This window comes from Meleagris gallopavo, chromosome 22 (assembly GCF_905368555.1).
Source record: "Meleagris gallopavo chromosome 22, MGAL_WU_HG_1.1, whole genome shotgun sequence".
In the NCBI taxonomy this organism is placed as follows: Eukaryota; Metazoa; Chordata; class Aves; order Galliformes; family Phasianidae; genus Meleagris; species Meleagris gallopavo.
The window spans coordinates 5,726,168-5,750,767 of NC_139425.1; the positions used below are offsets into that span (position 1 = coordinate 5,726,168).

The 24,600-nt window shown below is 46.7% G+C and overlaps 1 protein-coding gene across 1 annotated transcript; it reads right to left on the reverse strand.

The window, feature by feature from the left end:
- Nucleotides 1-663: 663 nt before the first annotated feature.
- On the reverse strand, nt 664-24,457 carry SLC13A3 (solute carrier family 13 member 3). The gene is made up of 13 exons (XM_085241420.1): nt 24,304-24,457; nt 16,561-16,826; nt 16,211-16,374; nt 11,931-11,997; nt 11,115-11,300; nt 10,305-10,430; nt 7,575-7,670; nt 5,641-5,745; nt 4,617-4,714; nt 3,672-3,784; nt 3,169-3,330; nt 2,700-2,837; nt 664-2,217 (listed from the first exon to the last, which is right to left on the reverse strand). Exons 1-13 carry the CDS (start codon nt 24,412-24,414, stop codon nt 2,032-2,034), a joined length of 1,818 nt encoding a protein of 605 aa, XP_085097546.1. The 5' UTR covers nt 24,415-24,457; the 3' UTR covers nt 664-2,031.
- Nucleotides 24,458-24,600: the final 143 nt, after the last annotated feature.

Consider the following 24,600-nt stretch of genomic DNA (forward strand, 5'->3'; position numbering starts at 1 on the left):
CAGCTGGCTCTGCATGGCCCCCTCACCGCTGTGGGGCCCCGAGGAGGACCTCTGTGTGAACAGTTCACAAAGCCACTCGAATGCTTCTGGGATACAAGACGCTACATAACACTTCCCTACTGTAAATAAACCAGAACGAGTTTTCTCCGAGTGTCTCAGGAGAACATGTGGATGTTCATCCTGGATCGGATGGGGAACATCAAAGGAGCGAAGCAGAGAGATTCTGGATGTTGAATTTCAATGCACAAGTGAGGCATTTCCTGTTTAATTAAAATTCACAGGCGGGCTGCTAATGTGAATGGCTTTGGTGGCGGCTGTTGAATGTTGACATTCTTAGAGAAATGGTGTGCAGGCAAAGGCCCTCTGAAACAACAGGACTTAAGTTACAAAAGGTTGATACAGCACTAGAAATGCCCTCTCCCGAGATTTTTCATATCTCTGGTCTTATCACAGAACCCTCAACAATAACCAGGTTGATTTACCGTAAAAACAGAAAATTTCTTTCAGTGAATTTTAGCATAGCAATGGGCCGGCGATGCAGAGTGCCCGAGTCATGGAGGCTGGCAGGGAGCTCTGCTGCTTCTCCAGGGGACAAATCCAAAGCCGTGGGGTTAAGCAGGGGAGAAGGCGGCTCAGCTCTATAGAGCAAACAGGACGAAGGGACATGCTAACAAAGGTGCTTTATTGTACATTTTCCACAATCGTTAAGGATTTTGTTAGATGTAAGGATTTTGTTGAGCATTAAGGATTTTTTTCCGGAACATAACTGATCAAAGTTCCACATTCAGTTGGTGTTGGTGGTTTCTGTTCAGACCCAAGACCCTGCCTAAGTGCAGCCTTAAGGTGGACCCCAGCTGGCCCCAGGCTTTATGAGCAGCAAAGGAGCAGGCAGGGTGGGCTGGATCCCACTGTGCCAGCTCCACAAGATCACACCATCAAAGGGATCCAGCAGAACCCAGTATCCATCCAGTCACCAACCTGCCCTAAATCAGGAATCAGATCCTTTATCTTCCCATCCATCTATGTCAATGCCTTTTTTTTTAAATTAAATATTTTTAGATTCTTAGAGAATTTTTTTTTTAAAGGATAAAATGGTGATTAAAATCACAGTCAATTTGCAATGCTTTCATTGAAAGTATCCAAGCAAACAGAAATACAAAGATGTTAAGAATCAAAGCCTACTTTTCAGCAATGTCAATGATACTGCAGTGCAGCTTGCCCACTGACTTCAGCAGGCTCTCACAAGTGGGTCAGTCTCACAAACCTAAGACTGGCCACATTCACCCAAGTTGAAACACCACCGATGTCCACACAGTTACGTCAGAAACAAATTTGGCCCCAAACCTCCATCTATGCACTCAGTGCCAAGAACCAGGCAGCAGCTGAAAACCAGGTTTTCAAACCATTGGACATGTTTGGAAACAAACGGTTGCCTTCCTGTTTCCAAAGCATGGAGTAACACACGAATCCTACTGACACATCTCCTGAATCATCCTTTTATGCACAAGCCTGAAGAAATAATCTTCATCCTACATGAGAGAATTACTCATGAGACCACAAACAGCCCCCAACCTCCACGGTCCTGTCAGAAGCCCATGCTGCCTTCTCCCTGGGCCAGATTCTGATACACTCACTCACACTGGGTTGCACATAAATCCGTCCTGAGCCGCTCTCCAAAATGAGGAAGGGTATCAGAAGCTGGAGTAGCAAAGCTCACTAGCTTTCATGTGGGGAGAGGCATCTCACCAAAGATGCTTGATGCTTATGGGGCTGTCCAGGTAACAACCACCTATGATGGACAGATGAAATTCTCTGGGAGTATCTGATAGGTACCTGTGGAAGGTGGGGAAAGGACCTTCGGAGAAAACAACCAATAGATGTTGCAACACTAACCAGTATTTCTAGAAATAAAATTAAACCCAAGGGTCTTATACAGTGTGGGCAGCCATGTGGCTTTCTTCCTGTGCATATGCTGATGATTCCAGTGCCCGAGTCCTAAGTGAGTGAGTCCTTCCCCTGGGGTAGCTTTGTTCATATTTTATTTAGTGCACTTAAAGTGACATTTTCTACAGCTGGCAAGAGCGATGTGGCATTTTCTGCATGGATGTTAGCCCACGCAGGGAAGGTCCCCAGCTGGAAGATACTCTTGGCCCACGTGTTCATAGCCAAGCTAAGAAGTAGAACTCCCATAAGATTCATGAGCAACCCAGTTCTCACCTACAAAAGAAACACAAAGACAACTGTTGAGTTTAGCTTGGACATCTACAGCATGAAGTTATTTGAACACAAATGTTATAAAATTGAAGGTTTAATTGCCATTAATACTAGCAATTTTCTAAGAGGGCTTTCTTAAGCCACAAAGACCATTCCGCAAATGCTTTGCCAAGCTTTGATCCATCAAAAACATTAGTGCCTGTTTAGCCTCAGGAATGTGAGCAGAAACTGGGACTGAGCTGGAGAACATCTCCTTCACCCAGAAACCTCTGAGGGTTGAGCTGCTGACACTGGCTGGAACAGGAGCAGGATCTGAGAGATCCTGAGCACGATCAAAACCACTTTTGTCACCACTTGGAGCCACGGCAGCTCCAAATTTCACAGGGTCAGATGTTATACAGGCTTCTCCCGTATCCCTGTGCCTTCCAACACTGCCTTACAAAAGTTGATTGCTTTCAGCATATTGTATATCCAAAGCAACTTACCATATCCTTGACCATCAAGTGTCCAGAAGAAAACGCGATTGAGTTAGGAGGTGTTGAGACTGGCAGCATGAATGCGTAGGAGCATCCTATCGTTCCTGGTATCATTAAATAGAGTGGATTGACTTTCAGACGAATGGCCTTGAAAAACAGAAAGGAACAGAAACTGTATCTTGGAGATTAGGAGGGAAAGGCAGATATATTGATGGATACAGAGAGTGCACTGTGCAGAGCCATATCCCACACTCTGTGACAGATAATCATGCATCTCACCAACAAGTGTTTGAAGGAGTCATCAGTACTCACTTTATGCTACAGGCACTCGCTTTATGGCTCCCAAGGATTTCAAAGTGCCTACAGCCCTGATCCAGGAGCCGGAGAACTGAATGGTGCCAGCTCCAGACCCAGCACCACACATCTGCCTGCACAGAGCAGCTCTGAGCACTGTGAATCATTGGAATAAGCTGCTTACCAGCTCCGCCAGGACAGGCAGGAAGATGATAATAGTGGCTGTATTGCTGGCAAACTCTGTGAATAAGGCGATGACAATCGTGATGAGGATGACAGCCACGGGTGGGGGTACGCCCTCCAGGGGGTGCAGGCGGCCTCCTATCCAGACAGACAGACCAGACTCCTGCGGAAGGGAGAGCAAACAAGCTGGAGAGTGGGGCTCCTGCATATCTGCACAAGAGCTGATCCTGTCAAAGATCTGCAAACTGCATACGACCTTCACCCACCCACACAACCACCTATGTTGTTGCAGTGCCATCAGGGTATTTAACAGCAAGCAGTTTGAGAGGAGTTGCAAGATTTATTAACCTCTCCTTAATTATCTGCTATGTGTTGCTGTCTCAGGAGGAGTTGTGAAACATGTCTTCAGTAGAGAAACATGTCTTGTTAGTGCTGTGACCCTGCAGATGCAAATTTCCAGAGCCAAACAAGAACCCCAAACATCACAGCTGTACTGAGCCGCACCTCACAGCCCTTTGCCATGGCGAAGCCCCCTCCGAGCAGCAGGATGATGTTCCAGGGCACCGTTTCCTGGGCCTTCCTCCATGTCAGCAAGGGCTGCGTCTCAGTGTTTGGTGCTAGAAAAAGAGAAAATCCCCACATCAAGCACCCACCCAAAGAGGAGCACATCCATCATCATCTGACAGAATGACATTATCAGCCTGACGTCAGTGCTGAAGCTCATCAACCATGAGTTGCTGATGATTAAAATATACACATGGATTCCCTCAAGCTAGACAATTATAAGATCATTTCACTTAATATAAAAAATGGAGTCTTAACACAGTGAAAAGAAAAGAAACTCTAGTAGTTAAGGCTTTTTTTGAGGCTTGCTTGAGGAAACTTCCAACATCAAGTTAATTCCCTCTCTGTAACAGATATGAACATTGTTCTCAATAGATGGGAGTCCATGGTAGGAGGAAGTTTTCTACCACCTGAACTGTGAAGATGTTAGTAATTTTCCACTACAACATGAAAGTTTTATAGCGAAAAAGTACATCCTCTCTACAACCCATCCCTCAACACATGACAAAATGATTTCTGCCATATGAAAGGATGCACTAACGGGTCTGCAATTTTCTGTTGAACCAGGGCACACATTTTATACAGAAGAGTCTGGAAAGCACAACCAACACGTGTGACAGAGCTCAGTGGGTGCTCCTCCATCCTCCCAGGGATGTGGCAAGCCAGTCTCAGGGGCCTCAACAGCTGCATCTCCACATCAAGGCTATCTCTCATCACAAGTGGTTTAGAAATTGAAGTTTTTATCTCATTGCTACTCAGAGGGACAAAGCCAGGACCTCAAAAGCCAGGACCACCAAAACTTGCTGGAGAGCCTGGGCTTTAGGAGTTTAACTTCTAATTCATTCTGGGCATTGAGGAAGAGGCCTTGGGGGGTCAACTACTCACCCTTGAAGTCAAACCACCATCTGAGGGAAGGCTTTTGTGAGGGGAAGAAGAACAGTATGATCACAATGGTGATTCCTGTAACTGCGTCGGAGATAAACCTGCCCAAAAGCAGCAGAAACACTAGTAAGAAGCATGAGCCTGCACAAAGTTTATGAGAACAGGGATTTACCAAAGAAGATTACAAGTTTCCACCAGGTTTGAACAACAGTGGTTGTTCTCAGTTCTTTTTAATTCCTATCAAGCTGTGAACCCCCTACAAAAACTGCCCAAAAAAGGCCCTGCAAATGTAAAAAGCACAAATGAATTTCCCCTCAACTGTGATGCTCCAATGTTCTGCCTGCAGAACTGTGCTCAGTCCACAAGGGCTGTGGGGACAGACTTCCCCAGCTCTTTGGAGGGAACAGGAGGAGCAGAGCCCACATGAGATCTTTGCAAAATGCTCAGAGTGTACAGTGACAGGTAGACTTTATATTTGATCGTAAGAAGTCATTAACTGATGAGAAAAAGGTTCGTAACTATTTTGTTCTATTAAGAAATCATTCATTAAGCTAGTGCTCTACTAAAACAAACCAAAAATTAAGCATGATTTGATTTCTGTTGAGAAATATCCTCTCTGAGATTCAGCATTCCCAAGTGCTTTGTTTGTCCTCCCAAGGTATGAATGGATGTCACAGGGGAGATAAACTTGCAAAACAGACAGAACAGCACAGCTGGCCAGCTCCTACCATCTCTCTTTACTCTCTGGACCTGCATGTCACTGTAAATGCACTACATGTGTACAGTCAGCACTCCAGGGATGGCCTCAGATAGGCATACATAAGAATCTGCAGTGCCAATTCCCACTGGGCTTCATGCACATCCTTTGGGACACAGAAACAATAAAGCTGGCTCTAGGAGTTGAAGCTTAATTTATCCCAGGAAACCTGAGTAACAACGTTCAGCAACACAATCAGAAACCCAGGAATCTCAAAGACTTTGAAATGCCATTGAAAAATGTGAGAATGGAATGAAAATAAAATCTCACCCTGGTGCAAACAAGCTGGCCCAGCCTGGAATGAATTTGGGATCCCTGGAGAAAAGCATGATAGCAAACATGCAGAAGAGGAAGAAAATTGCCTGTTCCGCAAACCTAAAATGAAAGGAAATGCAGTTAAAATGATTTAAAATGATAGTTTGTGCTAAAGGGCCAGAGCTGAGACAGGCAGTACTGAGCTTTGGCTGCAGCAGCTGGGTGAGAAGTGAGGCAGCTTCTCTCCAATCAACTACAGTGAATCATTGGAATAAGTTGCACATCTATGAGCAGATACTGATATTTGGCAGCAATGATCAAGTGGAAGATCTTAAGATCTTAAAATCTAAGATCAAGCAAGAATCTTAGTGCAAGACATGAAGGAGAGGCCAGATGGGCATCATGAAGGCCCAGGGCAGATGTCACAACACATGTATGCAAAACTGACCGTCTGGATGGGGCAGAGAAAGGCTAGGAACTGCTCCTGGCCATTCCTCTCATCACTGCCCTCTGGGATGTCCTTAGGGCACAGACTGGGCTAATGCTGACCAGTTAAGAATGGTTTCACTCCATTTTAAGCAACATAAAAGGACAGTTAAGATTCAAATGATACATGAGACAGCAGGAATGATCTTCAAAATCAAAACCTAAGCAGTGTCCCTCAGACATATGACAAATAGCAGGGGGTTCTTTGAACAGGAGCATCATACACCAAGTATTAGGCTTGATTCTAGTGGGGTCAAGATTTAACCAAGGCAATGCCTCAAAACACTGTTTGAAACCTCTCAGAGCACAAGGAAGGGCAGGCAAGCTGTTGGGAAGAAACCACTTGCACTGATTTTAAGTTACAGGGTTGCTAATCAAATTGGTTGAGCATGGCTTAATGGACTTTCTCGCTCCTAGACCTCAAAGAGAGACTTTGATTCTTCCAGAGACATTTTACAGGCTGCTTCATAATGCTCTGGATGGAACAGCTAAACCAATCAATTTCTTTCATTTACAGCACAGGCTCAGGTGATTGTCTTTGAAGAACCACTCCATTTTCCACACAAGAGCAGTAATTACAATGTCAATAGCACAACACAGACATCACTGAACCTTCACAGCACCACTGTGAGCATAAGAATATTATTTTAAAGATGGGGAACCACAGACATTTTGAGGTTAAGACCTACACTTTCAAAAATCTTTACTAGCCCTGGTTGCCAGGGGCAGGTTGGACATACCTTGGGTTTGATTCTTGTAGATACTCAACTTTTCCTTTTTCTCTCTACTTTGGAACTTCTCATACGTTTCTCACATTTCTTTCTCCAATATATGATCCCTATCAATTTGCACCCCTTCCAGAAGACAAAACCTTTGAGAAACTTCAACTGAAAGTGCTGTTTTCTTTCTTCACATTATTAATAAAGTTGAAGGGAGTTATTAAAACCAATTATCTATTCCACAAAATGAATTTAACTTCTTCCTATATATTTTCTTCGAGCACCTCTTAAGATTTCTTAATGTATATCCACAATCCATATGATTCATAATATGATTCAGCAATCTGCTCAGTGAGCACTTTCTGCTTTGCAGAACAGCTACAGATCTGCAGAAATCTCCAAAATCTGGCCTATGTCAGTTACATAAAGCACATGTAAAGCTTTGGCTCCTGGAGCAGAAAATTTACAAACAGTAATTAAGCAGCCTAGCATGAATCCACACTGTAATATGAACTTTGTTCTTGGTAAGAGATGAGGGCAAGCTGCTGTTTGCTGTTAATCCTGTAAGCGAAGATGAAGAGGTTGGAGCATGCAAAAAAGCAAACTTCAGCAAGTCACAAATATGAGTGGAAACATTATTTCGTTTTCTTCTAAAAATATTTAACTCAGCCCGCCACTCTCAGGACAGGACATTTCCACCCCACTTGATTTCTTTTTCATCTCAGTCCCAACTTTACGACTCACTTTGTTGGGCCCAGTTTCTGGTAGTCCTCCTTTATCACTTCTCTGGCTCGGGCTTCTGCATCCACCCTTAGATTTGACTTTTTTGTTCTCCAGCCCCTGTCAAGAAACACACTTTTAAATGTCTTAACCCAGGAGGAAGGAGCATGGCACTGAATACCAGTGGAAAAGCCCTGAGTATGATAACACCCATGGTTATAGTCTGGTCCTGAAGGGTAGCAAGGCCCCATTTTAGATCCACTTTCTCTCTGCTCTCACACAAAGAAGGCCCCACAGAGGGCAGAAGTTTTCCCTCATTTATATTCTAAACCACCTCCAGCATGGGCTGTGATTGCCAAAAGAAAACCCCAGTGTTGCAGGGTTTCATCTCTGACAGATAATTACTCGGGTGAAACACTCAGAGGTGGGTGATGTACAAAACGAACCTGTCCCTTCCCTTCTCAAGGCACTTGCAATTTCCTGGGAAATCTCAGGATGCTGTCAAGAATCAACAAATGCACAGAATTTCTGCTTGGCCAGGAATGTTAATGTGCTCCTGGCTAAGCCTCTTAACTCAGAGTGCTCAACTGGGGGACATGCTGTTTGGTCCTTTGTAGTACATGCACACAAACAACATATTCACACCTCACGCTTTCTCTGCCATCATGTTCTGCCTGTGACCTTGATTAAACCTACAACACGCAAAGTTCTACCTCAGGTGCATCCACCAGATCCCTTTGTTCAGTCTGTTTCAAAGGGAAATCCTGGCTGTCTTCTGTACAAGCAAATGGTTGGCTATTTGGAAAATCCTGCATCTCAATGAGATGTACCCGGTCCTTTGAGTGAAGATGAGGCAGCTTCATCCTCACTCAGTCAGCCTACAGATTTCAGATTCGAGCAGTGCCAGCCTGTTTTTGGCGAGGCGTTCATTTGTCTGTGCTTCCCTGCCCAGAGCAGCCAAGGAAAGTCCTGCAGAAACACGGCTGTGCTTGTGCAGCTCTGCACTGTCCCTTCTGAGGCACTTTGCCACTGGGGAATAGTGCTCTCTGCACGGCTGCAGCTATCCCAATAAAGCCGGGCTTCACACGGACAGAGATGAGCCAAACCAAACAAAAAGCATCACGTCCTCCAACTATCAATGTGACATTTTGCTGGGGGTTTTGGCAAGCAGAACTCCCTCCTACCTCACCTGCTGAGCAGGCACCAGGGCCATGCCCCAGCCCTACATACAGGAATAGGAATTGGGGCTCATGACTACAGGGCAGAGCATCTCCCAGCCCATGCCTGCGATTTAAGGAGCAGCCTTTGTAATTTTCTGTGTTGTAACTTTCCCATTGATTTTTTTTTTTTCTGTTGCTGAGAAAATGTAAATATTTGGACACCTGTTCTCTTTCTCTTTTTTTTTTTTCCTCCCTGCTTTTTATACTCAAAATAACAATTAAAGGCTTTTTTAAATATTAGAAATTCTGCATTGTCCCTAGAGGAAGCATGGCTGTGAGTTTGTTTCGATCACGTATGAGAGTCTACAGGAGGGAAAAGGCTCCAAATTAACCAGTGTGGCACTGCTGCCATTGTTGTAAGCAGCCTGCACTCAGGGTTGTATGTATTCAGCAAAGGTTTACCAGTAAAACACATTACTCTCAATTATAGATTAACATGTTGCTGTAAAACGAAGCCCTGCTATGAAGCACTCTCTTCCAAATCCAAGTTTCAGCCTTAGAAGCAAATCTCAGCAGTTGTGTTCCAGGAAATTTCTGCTACTAATTCCAGAGCAACCAAGGTTTCATGCTGGCCTTCAAAGTCTTGTCCTGCTTTCCCTTTTACCAATGCAGTTCTGCCACCGACTTTTCCCAGCGCAGCTCAGGCAGTAAAACAATGTACAACAATTATGTTTCACTGAATTAATATGTTAACACATTCCCTGCATGTGTGTATTTCAGTCAGGAAAAGTGTATGCAACTCTGAGAGTTCTTTAAAATTCCCCCAGTGCATATCTGCAACTGCTTCCTGCGTGCAGCCAAAGGCTCAAAACTGCTTGGATCTAGAAAGAAAAGGATGGGGACTTTTTAGGGAATATTCAGCCTTAACTTTGATATATCCATGGAAGCCTCTTTTAATAGCAAGCATCTGCCTGAATGCCCAATCTCTGGGGGCTGATCCTGGATCACTCTGTATCACACAGCTGTTTTGGTGTGATGTGGCAATGCCCACAGGTGGATTGTGCCTGTGGGGTTATCCATGCCTGTGGCACAAACTTTGGGCACAGACATTTCCAAAAAGGAGTTTTGGTATGAGATGTTAATACGGTAGTGATCAATTTATTATTATTATTATTATTATTATTATTATTATTATTAAAGTTTTTTGCTTCTTCAGTGTTTTCTGATCCTTTAATCCCTTACCAGCCTGAATCACCCCTGGCCCCTTTCTGCACAGCCCCCATCAGCTCAAGCCCTTCCTGCAGCAGCCAGCTATCAGCAATGAGCAGGGTGGAAGCAGAAAGCTGATGCTCTTAGTAGGAAAGATAAAAGACAATCGTGGGAGCAACGTTCAGAAAACATTTACAGGACTGGGGGCTTGAGCTGAAGATGACACACAGGCAGCTGCTTAGAAACAGAGGATGAACATTCTGAAGTTAGCTATGAAACCTCCCTGTCAAGATTCTGGGTGTTATCTGTAGACTTAGTATGAGCATTGTGATGAAGGTGTATTCACAGTGCTGTGATAATGAGCATATAGTGAATATAAACATACCTCAGATTAATTCCTCCGTACAGAATGGAGATCCATAGCCATCCCATGAGAAGAAAAATCAGCATTAAAGGAAATGCAAACATAAACCAAGAACCAAAGTTCACCACATCACATTCTGGAAAATAACTAAGCAAATGGGAAAAAATCAAGTTAATGCAAGAAGGGAAAACCACCCTCCAATTTAAGGGCAAGCAAACATCTGAAACCAGTAGCAAAATACCCCACAAAGTCACCAGTTGTGCAGTTAGGAACATTCCCCTCTGTACTAGCAGCTGGGAGAGGCTTAACATGCTGCTTATGGAGGCCAGTGTTAAGAAATATCTGGAGGCACTTAGGATGGCACAAGGCCATACTCCCATGCACATAGGAGGTATGTTTTTACGCCCAAGAAAACAACTCAGAAGTAGCAGATTCCTTATTTTCCTGTGCTACCATACAGCCCTACATACAGTTGGCCACAGAACACTACCCAGCCTGCTTCATCACAAGAGTTACGAGGTTAGTTTTAAGCACGTGGTCAGGTTCCATTACAGTCAGCAAGGCTAAGAGCAGAAGTAGGGTGAAGCACTGGGCTGGCTGGCAGCCTGCTGGCTATGCTGGGAATCTGCTCCCCAACATCAGGCTGGGGATACAACTGCTCTCAGCCTTCATCCACTCCCAAAGTTTACCAAAAGATGCTGGAAGGGCACGAATTTTCCAAGTTAGCTGTTGGCACAGAAAGGAATTTCCCACAGAGTTGGGGAATATCTCTTGGCTGTGCAGGATTTACCGTGGCAGACAGGCAGGGCTCTCCAGGAGAGCCTCCCATACCTCTTCAGCTGTCCCAGAAGGATGAGGTTCGGTGCGGTTCCTGTCAGCGTTGCTGTACCCCCAATGCTGGCTGCATACGGGATGGAGATGAGGAAGCCTTTCCATATATTTGTTTTGTACTCTTCCTCCTTCTTTAAGTCTGAGAGAGTGTCACTGGTAATTTCCCTCTCCTCCGCCAGATCTTTGCTTTAAAACAGTCCAAAAGAGAATCCGGTGAAAGCCCTGGTTTAAATACAGCGCAAGCAATTCAGAGCCTTGACAGAAGGAACATTCCCAGATTTTAGAAAGCCAAGCTAATGCTGCTCTGCAGGACTCAGCCAAGTGCCCACTCACAGGGCCTGAGGTGCACGTGCCTCGCTCAGCCCTTCAGTGACTTGCAAAAATCAGCATAGAGTCCATAGGACTGACCAGCCAGAAAAAAAATTGATAGCACCAAGAGGAAAGAAAATCTTATTCCTGAAAAGTGTTTAATTCCCACTGTTGTTATCAAAGCAGGACCACCAATGCTCTGTAAATCCTGGTGGTTTTTACACCACTTTCCATGCTCCTGGGAAAGCCAAGGGACAATTTCCCAGCAGGAGACATCTCTGGTTACTGCTCCAGAGAGACTGGAGAATCCCTGCAATGATTTGGATGTGCAGAATAATGTCAGACACACAGAGAAGGGGTTCAGCTCCATGGTCAGTCTGCTAGCAACTGGGAGCTGTGGTGTAATCAAACAGTTCAGTGACTGAATTTCAAATTCCTAAAACTCGGTCGGCTCAGGGGATAATTCTGTGTCTCAGTGCTGTAATACAAACTTTATGGTTAACTTACTCCTCAGTACTTGCCAGAAACTGCATCTCAGTTGGTACAGTGTAAAGTTTATTCTGCTGTAAAGGTGCTGAAAAAGAAAGATTAGGACTTTAAAACAGTTCAAAGCATCTAGAAAATTCTCCTTGAACCAAACAGCGGAACTGCTCACAAAAAGAAGGGCAAATTGCCCTTTACAGAGAAGGGACGGTGCAAAGAAAGGGAAAGCTCACATCACTGTGATGAGGTCAGAGGGGATGAACAAGCCAACACAGCACCCAGCTTCTCCTCCAGCCCCCACAGCCACTCCTCCTGTCACTGCTTCAGACTCCGGGATACTGCAGTGTGATGGGAGCTTGAGGGTGTCACTTCTCTGCTGTTGGTTTGGTGCCTTGGGTGGGTTAAGCACAGCTCACTCTTAGGAACAAGAATTACTGGGCCTGCTGTATCCCCAGGGCACGCTCCTCAAAGCCTGGACCTCAACACAGGTTTGGGGCCATCTGGGGGACGTGCTTGCAGACTCAGTTCTCAGGGACCCTCCTGCATATTTCACACAGGCTTTGCCTTAGTGTGCTTGTCACCCACCCCACTAAAGATGGGCAGGACTCACGGAAAGGATCTGTTTGGATCAGAATGACTCTGATCCAAATGAACTGGGAGCTGCACACCACGCTACTGTACATCTATGGGCATATGCACCAGGTATCAGAGATTGTAGGACAGACCAGAAATACAATCATGTGGGTTTTCTTAAACCATATCTCATACTAAGGTTTGTAGCATTCACTGTGGCTTGATCTCCTGAGGGTGGGAGCAGGGAAGTGCTGCTGAGCTCTATTTTCCATACCTTCTACAGGACTGGAGCCTGTGTGGAGCCAGGGCTTGGACTCGATGATCCCTATGGGTTCCTTCCAACTCAGAATATTCTATGATTCGATGACTTTTAACCACTTTCAGCCCAGGTCACCACAGCCTCTGCCACCTTCCCTCAGGCCCTGCCGTGTCTGACCTGAGGCCCACAACCCCCTCCCACCACAGTCACCCCAGCAGCCCCCAAACTTCCTCAGACCTCAACTCAACCCTCTTCGCTCTGCCTGTGCACCAGAAGCTGAAAGCAGTGTATGGAAGGAGCCAGTGGTCAAAGTCTCTGGACTTGCTCACCAATGACAAGCTGCTTGCTCCAGCTCAGTGAGCCAGGCAGCTTGCACTCTTGTGTTTTACACGTGGTTAATTTACCGAAATTGAGTTAATTGGCTTGGATGCACACATGCTGAGCTTTCATCTCAAGGGTACTGCGATGGAGGGATGTAATTAGCAGAACATTAACCCGTGGCTGACTGTTGGTCTCCCACTGGATTTAGCCGGTCTCTTACCATTGATGCCTAGTGCTGGCTCTGCAAAGATACATATTTCATTCCACCTCTTCACATTTTTCCATTTTTTTCTCTGCTAAGCCCCACCTCCACCCCATCTCACCAGGAATACCTGTAAATTACCTCTCAAGGATGGTCTGCCAAAGGCAAGGCAGACTTACTGCAAAGTAATTTTCTCCTGTGAAGCTTGGAAAAAGGAGCTGAACATTTCTACAGGTCCGTACGCCAGAGGAAGTCAAAAAACACTGAGCTGAGACCTGGCTGTACATACCCTGCACAGAGCAGTATGAGAGATTCGGTGGCCAATTCACCCAAATACCTTATATACCTTGTCCTGGAGAACTTTGGCCTTAATGATGTTTCTACAGCTCCTAAAAGACTGAAAAGGGCCAAGGAAGATATTGCCACCCTCTGAGGGGTGCAGGTGGCAGTGCTGGGGCCACATCCTGCCCACACAGCTGTGGCAGCAATGACCAACAATGCACATTTCCCACCTGCCCCTATAGAGACATCGTTTCCAGGTCTGTGACCTCAGGAAACATCACAAACACTGACTGCAGTTCATCCTGAATCTGCAGAAGATTCAGACTCCTCTATGCAGGGAAGATTATTTAAAAATATACAGATAATTAAAATAATCACTATTTTCACCTGGAAATACTTAATTTGCTTAGAGAAACGAAATATTGGCAATGATGGGTTAGTGGGCAGAGCAGGAGAGGCGGTCAGGCTCACAGTGACAGCAGTTTTCAGTTTGGCACACAACCAGCAAATGGTTTGGGATTAGGAATGGAGATGTCAGACAGAGCTGTACAGAATTTATAACTCAGAATTTCGGACACACCAAGTCACTTAACTGATTTCTTCTATCAAGTTGTGTAAAAATCACAAAAAAAGACTCCAAGCTTTGGCTCTCAACAACTCATGCATGCAAATATTTGCTTATCTTCAAAATTTTGCCCACATGGTTGGGCACAGCTGATTGCAACCTTGAGGTTCCCAGCAGCACAGAAATATGATCAATTGATCGGAGACCAAGTGGGATGTGTCAGCAAAGCAGTGCACCAACCAGGCTGATTCTTACACTTGACATTCCTTCAGAGAACCAAATGCCTTTATGGGCATTGTAACAGATACATTCTTTAGTATGTTTCTTTCCTATATATCTTTATTTTCTTTTTTAGCCCCCTACACACCACTTCTTTGTTATTAAAACATATCCAAGCCGATATGCAGACCAGTGCTATCATACATAATCATAACAGTTCACTTCCACACAAAGTCTACACTGCAAAAAAAGCTTTCTTGTCTGTGTCAGCCCTCAGATGACAATTCTTTTAGATCATAAAAATCAAGCTGATTTCTAAATTAATATAACATCTTCTTACATTGAAGCATGTCAGATCTACAAAAAACGAAGTGCAACAACCCATCCAAGAGGTGCAGCCAGTCCTAACTGTAGGCGACACCTGATGGACAGGAAAGCCTTGCACAAAGCTCACCTTCACCTCCCCTCTCCCAGGTATACAGCAAACTCGTTGGTTTTGACTGGCTTCAGGCTCAGGGCATCTTCAAGGCACTGCTTTTCTCATCCATTCAGAACGATTACAGAAAAGGATGAGCCTATCCTGAGATACTGCAGTTCAAATAAAAAGTCTACAAGAATATCTGCCTTTTGATGATGGACATTTTACAGATCACTGCTCCTTCCCTTGTATTTATTATTTCTGTAAGTTTCTACCTCAAAAGAAAAATACATCGTCACACAGTTACATGATAGTTGCAAAGTGTCATTTTATTCATTCTGCTTGCAGCCCCTCTCCTTGCTGGTTTCTCTCACAGTCCTAAGCATTTTGAAACAAGGTCATTAACTTTGTGCTTGTCAATGTCTAGGACAACAGAGCTCTGGATTTTGCATGTTCTCAAACTCCACTGTCCCAGCTACACACTCAAATCATGTTAGAGGACAGAGTCAGGAAAGTTAAAAACAGGTTCATGTAAAAACAATGCTTCTGCAGAAGGAGAAATCACAGCAAGAAGGTCAGTGGGGTTGATTTTAATAGATGTGTATGGTCAAAAATTCATAAAGCGAACGTGACAGAGCAACCTAGAGTGCAAACATCTTACGATTGCTAGACATTAAGGATGAATTATTAGTTATATCTTTATTAGAGCATGCATACTTCAGTTCTCTGAACTCATTAACCTGCCTTAGGACTCAGTGAAAAACAAAACGCTACTGTCTTTAAATTGTAGAGAAAGGAGAACGGCTAATTCGTGCTAAAAAGAGAACCTACAGCTGTTGCTCCAGTTACCAGTAGGAGCTACAAAGGGGACTTCACTGCTTCACTTCTGTCTTTCACCCCTGCCTGCCAGAATCCCAAGCTCTCAGGGAATGACCTGTGAAAGCAGCGCTGGAGTAAGGCTTTCTCTGACTGCATAACCCTGCCAAAGCCCATCCACCACCTACCTGCTTACTGCCAACACCAAGCAGCAACATAGGGCTGAATCAGGGGAAATCACAAAGCACTTTTAACTAGGCATTCAGCCAGCTGTCTTGCCCTTCATTTGTCCCTTCTCTCTCAGTCCCCCATTTTATGAGGGGAGAAATAGAAGGAAGAACCTGTGTATGAGCACGTGGCACCCTATAGATATCAGCACACAGCATCCTGGTGGGTGTGCAGAGCTGGTCTTCTGCTTGTGCCAGTGGTGGGTTTAGGGAGCAGTGGGGATCACTGCTTTGTGGTGTTTCCACGTATTTCCAACTTGTTAGTGTGACATGAGGAAGGGAAAGGATGAGAGGGAGCTGTATGTCAGTATCCTTCCACCACAGTAACAAAGAACATGTTAAACTAGGACCAGCACCAGGGCAAGTTTGATGGCAGAAGGGCAGACCTCAGCTGGCTCATACTTCTGCCCTGTCTCAATTACCTTGTGTTTCTTCATTTTCCCTGCTCATATCCTTAGATGTGTCTTTCTCTCCAAAGAGGCTTTTCAAAATTGCATTTGCAATTGGAAGCATCATAGCAGTGGAGGCAGTGTTACTTAACCACATAGACAGGAAAGACGTTGTCAACATCATCCCTAAAATTAGTCTGGAAGAGAGAAAACAAGAAAAAGCTGAATTGAACTTTGACAGATTCTAACACATTCTAGCTATGGGAAGAAAAGCTCATGTGTGAGCTTTTAAAATTAAATGAAAGAGCAGCTTGTGTGCAGAGCTGCATCTTGGCTGCCTGCAGCCCATGCCCCCCATGCACACCCCCTGCCCCAGCAGTCACCTGGCTGGCTGCACTCCCACACACATCAGCACCCTGAGTGCAATCCTGCGGTGTAAATTCCACTCCTCGATGGCCGATGCCATGATCAAACCACTGAGAAAGAGGAAATTGGTGTCTAAAAAATACTGTGGGCAAACTTTGTTAGATGGGAGGATGCCCAGGAAGGGAAAGAGGACGATGGGCAGCAGAGCTGTCACAGCCAGGGGCAGTGCCTCTGTGCACCAATACAGTGCCATCAGTAGGATCACGTAGAGGCATCTTCCTTCCTGCAAGAGAAACAGAGAGGGAAAAGAACATAAGTGGTGTCTGAGAAGGCCTTTCACTTGGAGATACCAAGACAAGCAATATGCATCAGTTATTCTTCCAAGGATACCCTATTTCCCCTCAAATCATTTCCAGCAAGAGCAACGTCTTCCCCCCACCAGATTGTGTAGGGGGCTCAGGAATCATCCTCTGAAAGCACAATAAAATCCCAAATCCTTCCCAGTTTCCTGAGCCTCTATGCAGGAGAATAGCAGTGCACAGAGTCTTCAATCCAGGAGGCTCTGGAGGGAAGGAGCTGCCCTTCCATGTGAAGCGGGGTGCCAATGCTCAGGATGCACTGCTGCTAATGTCCTTACTTGTCCAACTATCTGACAGCTGCTACACCAATTCATCTGTGCTTCCCCTCCAACTCTGTATGTCTACAAGAAAACAGCTCTGAGAGATGGATGCACCGAGCCCCTTCCCATTAGCAACAGGAGGCACACAGAAAGGTTTCTTTTGCTAGCTCAGAGCCTCCTGAGAGATCTGCGAGAAACCTTTCCAAGGCATCCTGTCCCTGCAGAAATCAGTAAATCAAGCACTCTGATCAGGAAGTGCCACTTCCTGAAGAGCTGCCCAAGTGCAGTGCTGCCCATGGCTGGCGGAAACCCAGTGCTCCCAGTGCCCATTCATTCACTGAACTGGGAGGCACAGCAAGAGCAAAGCTGCTTGTCCTGGAAAGCCAGGGAAAGGAGCTGGGACAACAGCCCCGAGCAGAGGAGTGGAGCCTGGGAGGAAACTGGGAGCCCAGCACAAAGCCACGGGGGGCTGAAGGGGTCACTGGCAGCAAGCAGAGGCAGGGTGCCCACAGAGCTATAAATAACCACTGAGAGCCCTTTGGAAGCCCCAGAGCTATTTATTTCCCCACTCTTTTCCAGCTTGTTGAACAGGTTGGATTGTTTCTCAAAGGCCTCTCTGTACCTCCTCTCGGACCTCCATTCCCTCTCCCAGGGCTGGGGCTGCCAGGGTCCCCCAGGAGGCTCAGGGCTCGGCCAGGTTTTGGGGCAGCACCGTGTGTGAATGGCCTTTTGGACAGAACTCAGCCCTGTGGATGTGCTGAGCCTGCAGCAAGGCATGAGAGCAGGTAGGGCTGAGCCAAAAGGTGCCAGGCCACCTGCAGAACTGCTGGTTCACCATGAGAAATAACAGTGATTTATCATTCAATCCACCTGCAGCATGCATCTAAAAACTGGCCAGAGTGACAGAACTGGTTATCTGCCTTTGGCATTCCAGTCGTGCATTTCACAAGCAATTTTCCTAATAAAACTCAAGTGCTCCATGCACGTAGAAAAGTGAATACTAAAGAACTGAGAACTATTTGCTTTTATTATTGTGTGTATTAATCACAAGGAAGCCACCATTTCATATCCGGTTCTTAAGTTCTGGATTCAAAGAACATTCATGGTCTTAAATTTAGACTACGGTGAAATTACATGTGAGATACAGTGAAATAAAACCTTTGTGTTCCCAGAGCAGAGCTCAGATGTGGCACCCAGCAGCCCCCAGGAGATCTCCATGGCTTTACTTTATCTGCTCCAATGGGACCAGGACCCAAAACAGTACCAAACTTTGCAAAAGTAAAGAATCACATTTAAAACATTCACACAGCAGATGAGTGATTTCACCCCCATGGCAATTAGTAATGCCTCTTGGCTCTGCCTCTTTCTGTATTCCAGAGAAATAGTTCTACTCTCATTAAGTCATTTTCCATTCATTCTCTAAAGGCCTTATAAATGAGTTTGTCTCCCAGCAGAAAAGTATTCTTCAGTTTTCTGGAAAGTTGCACCACTGGACTTCAAAACAAACATATTTTGCCTCTTACACAGGAAGAGCAACTGCAAGTACTGAACACGTAGGTATAGGAGCAGCCATCAGTGGTCAGCAGATTGCAATTGGCTTCATTAAAGAGATGAAGTCTGATTTAGAAAGTTAATTATGAATTAAGGAAGACTTCTTTTCTGGTACACGAAGATGTGTGCAAAGCATTCTGGCAAACATTACCATGAAATACAGCATGAATCTAATATGTAATGTTCACTCCAAGATCAAATGCCAAGGGGTAAAATTGAATAGGGTAAAAAAAAAAAACCCTGCTGTATGGAAGGCTTTGCTCAAATGATGAAACCCACATGAACTGACAGCAAATGACACCAAAAAGAAAGCTGCCCCAGTGCAGCCCTGGTGTGTGCAGCACTGTCACCCCCACACTTCTCATCCTTCAGCCCTCATGCTGGGTCACCACCAGACTTCCTTCTACTCCTCTCTTACCTCCATGCAACTTCATGCCTATCAAAGTTCAGAGGGGAAAATGGTGGCAAATAGGGGCTTTTAAATGGGTCTTGTGATTGGGTTAATTTTATAACCATTTAATGATTTCCAGGGAAGTGCTTGATGGCTGTGGACTGGAGCAGCTCTCCCTGCTGTTGCACAAGTCACTTGGGAGCGACCTCTGCCCACCCTGAGGCAGATGCTGCCTTGGCTGCACTGAAGGCACCGGGGATTTTCCACACCAGGACCTGCTGAGCTGCAGCCCAGGAAGCAGAGCCCCACGGCTCCTATGGGCAGGCTGGGAGAGAGATGAGGTTGAGGTGCTGGCAGGGAATGGGGGTCAGATCAGGAGAACAGCTCACCCAGGCACAGCACCAAGGCATGGGTATGAGCTGTCAGTCCCACTGCCAAGCTGGAGGACACAACAGGAGCTTCAGCTGGATCTAGACTCTACAGGCCCAGCAAGCTCCTAGTAGACCTGGTGCTTGAAAGAGCTCTGCCTAAAGGCACAGCCAGGCTTTGGGTTTGCTCTACCAACCTCTGCATGTTCCATGGCCAACACAGCCTCATCACCTCTCAATGGCTCTCCTCAACACCAATCCTATGACAAAGCAAATGAGGAACGTAAAGGTTCTTCCAGAACCTCAATCCCAATACCAGAGATACTTTGGCCAGAGCTGGAGCTTTTCAAGATTCATTATCCCACTGCCATTACAAAAGAACTTGCTATCCATGACACTCAGAGCTCCTTAGTGCTAACAGTACCAGCAGCTGCCAGCATCTGGTTCACAAACGGTCCCCAGTTCTCAGCTCTGATGGTGTCACAGCCCCCCCAGTCACACTGGCTGCTGTCCAATAGGATGGGTATCTGAATCCGATTTCTACCAACACAGCTCCTGCAAACATTATGTAATCTGGACATAAAACAAACCCTGTTTACCAGCATTCCTGCCAGTGGAGTTCTTTTGCTCTGAGTATTTGCGGAGTGGCTGGAAAGGGGCCCTTAACATAGGGGCATGAGCTGCTAGAGCTGCAGTGAACACTGGTGAAGATACTTTTGCTCTGGAGTTACCCTAAAGACACGAAGCTTATGAAACACAAAACACTTCAAAAAGTATAAGCAATTGGCAGAAAAACAGAACCATTTTCTCTGCTTTACAAAAGTGACAGTTGAGGCTCGGGGAAAGTGGACGAACTGACCACAATCACGTAGGGAAATAATGACAAAGATGGGCATCTTCTAGAGAACTGGCCCTGCCTCACAGGTCTGAGCCTCACACGCACTCCTGGGGGCAGCGATAGCTCCTGCAGCTTCAGATGGACTGCAGAGCTGAACAGCCCAGTGGCAGTTTGACACCATGTAAGGGTAGCAGTACTCCCTGCCTGAAGTCAGCTCCATTCCTGCATTGTTTTTAGGAAAGATCCATCACACTTTAAAACAGAAAAAAAAAACGTTTTCCGTGATCGTGAGCCATTAAGCTCACTCTTAGCATCATGTTGCTGTCATCTGAAAGCTTCCATCCTCTGCATCTTATTTTATGCACTACCTGGACTTTTCTGAATTCTGGTTATGATGGATGTGCCCTCAATTCTTTGTGCTTTGAAAGAAACAGGCCAAGCTCATGAAGTCTTTCACCACTGTGGCATGTTCTCTTGTCCAGTTTGCCAAAGTCATCTTTGAACTACGGAAGCAAGGCTGCAAGGGCATTCTGCTAAAAGCCACCACCTCAGCAAACAGCAGCCTGTGGGCTCTCACTGCCCGTGCTCAACTTTCACGTGTCTGTACATACAAACACCACGTTGAGCCTCTTGGCTATGGGTATCCAGTCTGCCAGTCACGTTCAGCTGATTACAGGGTGCCATCTCTCAAGCCCTTTTTGGGGAATCTGATTCCCAAGGGGACTACAGCTCAGCCCAGCTTGTGGTCAGCATTCCTGGCAATCCCAACAGCCCATCAGATTCCTTTTGTGCCACATATCCTGAAATACTGCTCAACACCCTGATGAGGAATTTCTTCCTCATCCTTTTTCATGTCTTCTATGGTCCTTAGCTTCCAATTAACATTAATTCTTGCCAGCTTCCCTTTCCCTGCCCTGAGCATCACTGCTCTCACCTTCTTTGGCCAGCTTGCTCCGAGCCAAGCTTGCAGTGCACATAGTCACACAGCTTCCAGTTATCACTGTCCTTTCTTCATTGAAGTTAAAAGAGATGAAAAGAAGAGCTTATCTTTGCATTCAGTTTTGTGAAATTGGCTTTTCTAAATCACCGGGCACATACATAACTCTGAGGTGGACTTTGTGCACAACACATAACAGGGCTACCACCACCACTTCCCTGCCGGGCTGCTCTCCCATCAGCAGCCACTCGTGTTCCTACAGCTCACCAGGCACTGCTCCAGCCCAAGATTCAGACCCCTACCCCCTGCACACTGTGCCCCCAGCTCACCATGTCGCCTACATTTGCATCACCCATTCCCTCACAATGCTTTCCATTGGAGATGCCCCATGTTCCTTGCTTTTGAGCGCGAGCAAAGTCATTTTTCTTCTGGAAGTTCTTAAAGTCTCCTTGTTCCCATCAGGAGGACTCATTACGTCCAAGTCGATTTTAAATTGCTCTATGTCCACTGAGGAAGTCAAGCCTGTTTTCTGAAGGCATTGGGACCCATTTGCCTGCTCAGAGCTCCTTTTAGCAGATTTGGCTGCCTCAGCTGTTACCAAGCCAAGAGGCCGTAGACATTGAGTTCATTAGAAGCTGTTGGAACAAGCTCTTTGCACAGCTCATTAAAAGTGTCCCCCATGCCCCTTCCAGCACAGCAGTTCCTCCAGCCCCCCCTGCCCCACAGAGCTCCTGGCAATCATTCACCACTCCGTGAGCCGGGGGGTCGTGGGCATTTCCGCACCCAGGACAAACATTCTGCCATTTCAGCAGCCACCGGAGCTGGAGCTGACACAGACCCTTGTGCTTAGTGGGGAGCATGGGGTATGCCCTGGGCTGGGTTATGTTACAGACACGACTCATTTCTCACTGTTCCAAATGCAGTTTGGGGAGCACATCTGGGGGTTTAGGTAACCTGCTGACAAAGCAGAAATTTCATTTCTCTATTGAAGAGAAAGGAGATTGCAGAGGAAATCACTTCATAAAGTCTCTTCCTCCAGGGCTTAGTCCACATCAAATTCGTCAGCCTGATCTGGTGGGGGGCAGCCAATCCATGGCCAGGGTTGGAGATTGATGATTTTTAAGGTCCCTTCCAACCCAACCATTCTGTGATCCTATGAAAACAAGGAGTATCAGTAAAATGTCAGCTCCAGTGCAGCCCTGACCCTCTGAAAGGAGGGGCACAGCAGCATGGAGAGCCCCCAGCATGGTTGACAGCTGATATGTAGCATTGTAGCTATGGATACTGGAGCTTAGCAGCAATAAGCAAGGCCAGATCTGAGGTGTCCTCTTCCTCAAAAGGTTTCAGCTCCGGGGAGGGGTAACTGAGGTGCAGGCTTCACTGGGAAACCCACTGCACATAGACCATGAGGTTTCACCCAAGAGCACATATGGATCCAAGAAATCACATCCTACTTGTGGTTCTCTGTTCTATCAACTTTAGGTTATGGTATCTCAGTCTCCAGATCCAATTGAGATGCTGCCCTTGAAGCCAGACCTCAGGTGGCTCCCTACAGCTCTGGTCCTTATGGGTGCCTTCCAGCTTGGTATATTCCATGTTTCTATGGTCTCTTGGAAGATGAGAGTTGCTGAGCATCTCAGTGGGGAGAAGGTAAATTCTTACTTGACATGAGAAGAGATTTCAGTATGCCCAGAGCAGGAGAGTGCCACAGAGATACCTCTAAGTAGACACCCACATGAGGAAAGCTTAATCCCAAGGCCGTTCTCATGCCCTATGTGTTTCTCTCACCACACAGCACAACAACCACTCAATGGGAGCATGTGGCTGTCCAGTCCACCCAACTGCCATGCTCCAGATGTGCAAAAACTCAATAGCTCAAAACTTGCTCCAACAGCTGCACCTTGCTCAGCAGCTCCTCCAGCCCCACCTTCTGTGGGTGCCTGTCTGGAGGAGCGTTCCAATGAAACCAGCAGCACATCAGTAAGCTGATTTCCCACTGTATGAAGCTTGCTGAATGCTGGAGGCAGCTCCCCTGCCTTCCGCTGTTCCTACTCCCCCTTTCCCAAGCCCTCACACTGCTGCAAGAAGTTTGAGCCCTTCCCTTTGCTTCCTAGAGCCCTGCAGCTTGGCTCCGGGTGGCTGCGCCTAATCCTGTGTTGACACAACAGCAACATTCCCTCTGTGCTGAACAGCAAGGGGCAATTCCACGAGGATAACACAGATGAATTGCTGCCCCCTGAACATGAGCAGAGATTTTTTATTCCATCCCTTCCTCAAACACTCAAATCTTTGCAGCCTGGGTGTCAGCACACTCTTCCATGAGCATCTGGTAAAGCAATGGTCATATTAGTATTAATTGTTTTAATTCCAGAGAGTCATTTTGCTGTCTAGCATGTAGAGGTTTCACTGACAAGCACTACACAGGCAGAAGTAGATCCCAGAAGGGTTGGGTTGGAAGGGATCTCAGATTCCACACCCATGCCATAGTTAGGGTTGCCAACCACCAGACCATGCACTAGATCAGGCTGCCCAGAGAAACGCACTCAATAAATGCCACCTGCGTGTCCTCGCTGCATCTGAATCATTCCATCATCGCTACGCACCAAACATCACCTATCCTCTGATACAACCCAAGTCATTCTCAGATGGATCTGAGTCAGAACATCAGGCAAAAACCCACACACTGAGCTCAGTGGCACAAGTTTCCCTGTGACCTCACAGCCCCGCGTGCTTCCACCCGAGGATGCTCCCAGTGTGCGAGGGACAGCTGCAAAACCCTTCAGCCTCACTCACATCCCAAAGCGATTTTATCCCGCACCTACAGAACACGAATATCTCACGAAACCTTTCAGAATCCAGCACTATCGATTCCATACAACTCCCCGACACAAGCCTACATAAGCACGGTTCGCTCAGCCCACCCCTTAAAATCTCGACGCGGCCCCACGACGCCCGTCCACGCACCAGCTGCACCCCTCGGCGCTGCACCCCTCGGCTCCGCGCCCCCCCGCTCTGTGTCTGACAGCCCCGGCGGCAGCGCGGTGCCCACACGGTACCTTGGCGGGCAGGCTGAGCAGCACGGGCAGCAGCGCCAGCGGCGCTCCCAGCAGCACCACGGCACGCCGCACGCTCCACGCCTTCTTCACCACCGCCCCCAGCGCCGCCATCCCGCATCCCGCGCCCCGCGCCGCTCGGCAGCTTTATCCCGGGGCGGGATGGATGAGGGAGGGGGGAACGAAGCCGCCCCGCCCGCCGGGAGGAGCCCGCAGCCCGGCCCGCCCCGCTCCGGACCCGGGTCTCTCCGAAGGCGGCTCCGCTGCGGTTGCGTGGTTCTGTTATTCGGTCTAAGCGGG